General features: G+C 37.6%; 2 protein-coding genes across 4 annotated transcripts in view; one reads left to right on the forward strand and one right to left on the reverse strand.

The window, feature by feature from the left end:
* Positions 1 to 6,000, reverse strand: part of THTPA (thiamine triphosphatase) — a 62,178-nt gene that overhangs the window by 30,618 nt on the left and 25,560 nt on the right. The window lies entirely within an intron of this gene.
* The window catches only part of ZFHX2 (zinc finger homeobox 2), a 50,651-nt gene that overhangs the window by 20,141 nt on the left and 24,510 nt on the right, over positions 1 to 6,000 (forward strand). Inside the window, exons 3-6 of the mRNA XM_072415101.1 lie at positions 172 to 728; positions 2,169 to 2,373; positions 3,971 to 4,042; positions 5,758 to 5,816. Of these exons, the coding sequence (XP_072271202.1) occupies positions 172 to 728; positions 2,169 to 2,373; positions 3,971 to 4,042; positions 5,758 to 5,816 (893 nt within the window). The remainder of the gene's footprint in view (positions 1 to 171; positions 729 to 2,168; positions 2,374 to 3,970; positions 4,043 to 5,757; positions 5,817 to 6,000) is intronic.

The raw sequence follows: 6,000 nt of genomic DNA on the forward strand, positions 1-6,000 counted from the left end.
TTTTTTTTTTGCTGGTACATGATTGGGTATTTAACTAAACAGTCTTTAATCGCATTTACTGACATTGTCTTTTGCAAGGTAAACACACAATCAAAAATACAAGGACATTTAGGTATAATTTATGAATAAGTTGTAAATTCCTAATATTTTATTTTTCATTTCTCTTTGCAGCTTGCAGTCTCATTCCACCAGATTCTCCATCAGGACACCAGGTTAATGCTTTAAGTACCTCTGGTATGGCCCTCTCTGCACCTCCTAACCTGCCAGACCCATCACCTTCATTCCCTGAGGAAGAGTTATCCCCTGGGGTTTTCCGCTGCTTGGTGTGTCGCTGCTATACCACAGACAGCTTGGAAGCCCTGCTCTCTCATGCAAGTAGAGGCCGGTCTCTACCTGAGAGAGAGTGGAGGGAGGTGAGAGGAGACTTACACTGCTGTCGCCTCTGCTCCTATAGTACCCAACTTAAAGCTAATTTTCAGCTGCATTTGAAGACTGATAAACATGCCCAGAAATATCAGCTGGCTGCCCATATGCGAGAAGGTGGTGCAGCGCTGGCCACTGCACAAGCAACAGCAGCAGAACTCCCTATCAGTGGGTACAGCCAGGCATCTTCATTTCCTCCTTTGCACCTACGATGTAACCTGTGTGGGTATGAGAGCAACAGCAGAGAGAAGATACAGCTCCATGTTCAGGGAGGAGGACATGAAGAGAGACTCCGTGTGTACAAGGTGAATTAATAATATGGAATAAATCTGATAGGACAACTTCAGCCATACCATTTTATTGTCTTATGTGTCACTGTCGGGGGGGGGGATTTTCCCTTATCTCTTCAAATACTCCAATAGGAATACAGATAAAACCAAAAAGTATACTTATAGAAAGTGGAGTGAGATTAAGAAAAGGTAGTAATTGCTGTCTGTGTCTTCCTGTCTTGGTAATTTCCTATTTCTTGTACGGGTGATACAGTAACACAAATTCTCTCTTAAGGGGTGAGGTCATAGTCAAAAATGAATCTCTATTAGAATTTTAAACTTGCCCACTCAATCCAAAAATAAAAAACAAAAAACAAATGGCTGGAGGTAGACTTTAGTTAACTCAAAAGTGTTTTTAAGTGTACCATGTAGCCTGTATTTGTTGTTTTATGTCTGCTCTAATGAATAGTTTCTTAACCATAACTTTATCTAGTTGTTCAGTTTATTCTCCATACATCATCAATGTTTGTAGAACCAATTACAGTGACTTGGTTAGAAGACTGGTTTATGGAACATTAAGATAAAGTTGACAATGGGCAGGTCAGATTGCAGCTTCAGGCTACTGCATAGACTCAAGTTGGTGACAACAATTCTTGAAGTAGATTGCCATCAGGAGAGTAGATTTGCTCTGCCTCCATTGGCGATGACACCTTACATTTACTTTGCACCACATTTAGCATGGTAATTGGAATATATTCTACTTAACCATAAATATTTCAGGATGAATTTGTACCTTTAAGTACAAAATCTAATTGGAAGATAGTATCATAACAATATTGTAAAGCATCAGGATAAAAAATGCTAACAGTCCTAAAGTTAGGCTAAATCTACAGAAAGATTGTGTCCTAGTTGTGCTAGCCATATATGACATTATATAGTAAATGCCCATATCTCATCCAGCGTATTTTCCAAAGGATGTGCTCAGGCTTTTCATAGGAGAATGAACAACAATATCTGGGACCTTGAATTTGCAATTTTGTTGAATTTGCAATATCTGGGACCTTGAATTTGCAATTTTGTTTAAGACTGGCAATGTCAGTATCTGTTGAGTTGTTGAGGGTGAGAGATGGGGGTATTTGTTTATGTTCCTTATAATTGTTCAGTAAAGAAATTCAGTGATCACAGGGGTGGGTCAAATCAACAAAAAATGTTCAAACACTGATCCTTAAGAATTCTCCCTACTACAAAATTGTTGTTACATGTATGAAAATGTTATTTATATACTTATTTTTGGTGGGTATTGTAAAAAGAGTATACAAAATGTTCCATTAATTTAGAGGCACAAAGCATAACAGCTGCTTTAAGATTTATTGTGTATTTCAATTCAAAATCAATTCATTTATATTCTTGCAGATTGTTCGTATATAGCAATATGTTTTACGGAGATCACTTACCTTAATATGTCTATATGTCCAGTTTCTGCAGGTTATTGAAGGCACTGGAGAAAGTGATGTGAGTTTCCGCTGTGCTCCATGTGACAGCACTGTTGGGTCTCGCTTAGGGATGATGTCCCATCTACGTACAGCTATTCATCACCAAAATGTTCAACAATGGAGGCTTGCACATGGAGAAGTTATACTAGAACGAATTATAACTGTGTGCAGGAACCAGCAAGAACATGGTAAGATATATATATGTGTCTAACACTAAACAGGGAGAGAGAATCGGTCATCAATGTTAGCTCTTCACAAAAGATGCCACATCACAAAGAAGTGATAGGCAGAGAAGTACCATATGTGGATTTCAGTGCGTGGTGGCCTATGCAAGCATGTAGTCAAATTGTAAAGAGTTACCAGAAAGAGTAGAGAAGCCAGGAACATCTGTTGTTACCTTGGCGATACAACCCATCTAGATGTGTCTGAAAAGCAAGAAAATAGGCATGCCAGTATAGCAGAGGTAATGCTTTATCTATTGCTTGTTAATTGTTACACATATACATATATACCAAGATATACGAAAAAAGGTAAATGAAGAAAAAAGCAGCTTACTAATATTACGTCTATTTTCCAGTTCTTTTTGTATTATCTTGTGCCTTTCATGCACTCTGTATTCATCTCCCCCCATTCTGCCCCTCCTTTTCTTCTGGCTCTGGGCCCATCTCCGGATCAATATTTTATGATTTTGGCGGCTGTTGAATGGTGTTAAAGAACTTTAACACTTTAATTAGCTGAAACAGGAATAAATTCCCCACAACTGTCAATTTTCAGTATAATCGTTTATCCAGTGACACTGTGTCTGTCCTCTCATTTCTCTCTGCCTGCCTCTCTTTCTCCTGCTGCCTGATTTCTTTGCTGCTTAGTACATCCAGGTCTTGTATTAATTAATTCTAGTCTATTACATTTTCCTATTAAAGAAATCAGGATTGTGCAGTAAGTACTTTCAAGATGTGATCATAGTTTTATAGTATAAATGTCTGATAAATATTTATGTATTTTTCTATATGCATTTTTTGGTTGTCCATGCTATGTATATGAATGTTAGGTATCATTTTTACTATATTTTTTCATGCATTAACCCGGCCTTACACTGGTCAATGGGTGCATGACCAGGTTAACAATTATTATTTTTTTGATATAGATCATTTACATGGATTAACACTACATACCCATCAATCAGCACATAGCCACCACCACCATTCCCTGTTTTTCTATTTGTATCTCAACCAGCAAATGCCAAATGGGAATGCCAGCTCATACACATGGCATATTGAGTGCCATGAACTGAAGGAGACGGAAGCCTTCTCTGATCCTTATGGCTGCAGGATTACAAATTGCCTTGCTTTTGGACTGCAACAATTTACCTAATTATAGAAATTCACATTGTGTGCATGAATTCTTACTGGTTATTAAACAGCCAGAAATCAGTTACCCTGATCAAACAGCCAGTAAAGGAGTGAAACATACAAAAAGATGAGCATCTTTGTACCCTGTCTAGCTCTATCAGGATCACTAGTGTGATATGAACCTAAAAATAAATGCAGCCCTGCTGGTTTGTGAAATTAGGATGTGCATTGTATAGTCATACCACCTGGAAATGGTTTGCTGGCTCGCAGTAGCTTTCAATCTGATGTGATGGCGTAAGTAATGGTTTGTTCTACTGTTTATTGTTTCTTTTTGCTGAGTGGTTCCTATTTGAGTAGACAAATAATTTCTTTACTTGTGTACATCTCTTGTATATTACAAATACAAAGTATTAAACAAATATACTTGTAATTTCAGTTAAAGTTTCAAACACGCCAGAGAATACATCAGCTCCAGATATAGGAGAAGACAACACAGACATACCTCAAGGTGAGACAGGGTATTTACATAACGAAAATCTTAAAATCAACATATATGTGTACATTTTTAAGTGTTTTACAGTTAATATACAGCATGATGGATTATTGTGCCACATTTTTCACCCTAGACATACAGTAAATGTTGCTAACTATATCACATATTTAATATATCCCAATCATAGTGCTATGCTTGCTTAAGAAAAGTATTTGTACTAAGTGCCTTCAATTGCACGAATGAGAGAAGAACACCCAGGATTAGACTTGTTAACCAGTTTTAAGCTCTTTGGTCCTGATTTATGAAAGCTCTCCAAGGCTGGAGAGAATACACTTTCACCAGTGAAGCTGGGTGATCCAGCAAACCTGGAATGGATCCGCTCCAGGATTCAAAGCATTTGCTATCAAATAGCAAATGACATTGAAAAAATCCATGCCAGGTTTGCTGGATCACCCAGCTTCACTGGTGAAAGTGTATTCTCTCCAGCCTTGGAGAGCTTTAATAAATCAGGCCCTTTATATCAAATAAGGTAAAAAAAAAAAGAAAAAAAAGATATAGAGAAAAACATACAGATTTTGATACCATATTGATATTGAGTTTACATCTGCATTAAATTAAAAAAAATAAGATATTACTTCAACAACAAACATTTTTTACTGCTTGATGGGAACACAGCACAAAATTCTACTATTGCTATAGGTCATTACCATTTTAGATTTTTGAATCCTTCAAAGAAAGTATCTGGTAATAGTAAACATTTCACAGACTTTTTTGACTGCTCTATGTATTTCCTCAATTCCACTGTGGCGGCCCCAGGCTGTACCTAGAACTAGCAGCCAAAACCTTTTATTTATTCTGCAAATGAGTTTGTTGGCATTCAGTTCCTGTATAATGCAGCTGGAAGCAGTGGCGGATGTAGCCAACAGTGCGCCCCTGTGCAGACCGGATTTGGGCCCCCCACACTGATCCGATTTGGGAAACCCATTGGCTAAGTAGTGTCCAGGGTCCTTGTGCAGCAGCACACTTTGTACCTTCCTTAGTCTACCCCTGACTGAAATACAGGATCTAGGGCCTAGTACAAGATGGAACAATTTACATTTCTGATGCAATTTCTGATCTAATAAAGCTGTTGGATCTAAAGGGTAGTCATTAACCAATCGATTGTAAGCAACCAATATTTGGGCTTCCAATTGGACATGTATTGGACATGGCAGAAGGTCAGATTAATGTTCTGATCTGCTACCGTGTAGGCCCAAGAGACAGTAAATGTTGTAACAAGGTGTCTACTAGTTCACTTTACTGTTCATATGTAAAGGACTCAGAATAGTCTGTGAACTGAACTATTGTTTGCCTCTGATGAATACATAACCTCACAGTAGGTAGTCCTTTAGGCCTTTTTTAAGCAGTGTAAATGGTAATGATTATGTGCAGGATGTAGAAAGAATTTAGACAACACACCTTGCACTAGTTACTAGCTTTGCTATCTTTAGGTGTAGTTATATGCTTTTATCTTGCTCTCCCGTCTTTGCAATTTTTTTTTTGGTTTAATTTCTATTCTCTCTGTGATACAGATATTTGGAATGTAAATCATATATTAGGTATTCCCACTACAGCTAGTCACATACACACATTTTTTATAACTGGAAAGCCTTTATCCTCTTCTTTGTGTAGTATGAGCAGTTCCCTTGTTTGTTGCTTGTCCCTTCCTGACCCCTAATTTCCTGATTCAGCCCCTGTACAGGAGGAAACATCGAAGACTGAATGTGAAAAGGCTTCTGAAGGCACCACGGTATGTACTGTCTATTAACATGTGTTAATGGCTCACAGATTTGGAAAAAAAACCTGTGTCAGTCTGATATGCAAGTTCATTTCACAATTTATGCCATTACTTACAAACTATTACTATCCTGCTTCTATTGAATATAATCAATGTGTGAACATAGCTATTCTTTTTTTATTACTATCCTGCTTCT

Source organism: Pyxicephalus adspersus, chromosome 6, assembly GCF_032062135.1.
Source record: "Pyxicephalus adspersus chromosome 6, UCB_Pads_2.0, whole genome shotgun sequence".
In the NCBI taxonomy this organism is placed as follows: domain Eukaryota; kingdom Metazoa; phylum Chordata; class Amphibia; order Anura; family Pyxicephalidae; genus Pyxicephalus; species Pyxicephalus adspersus.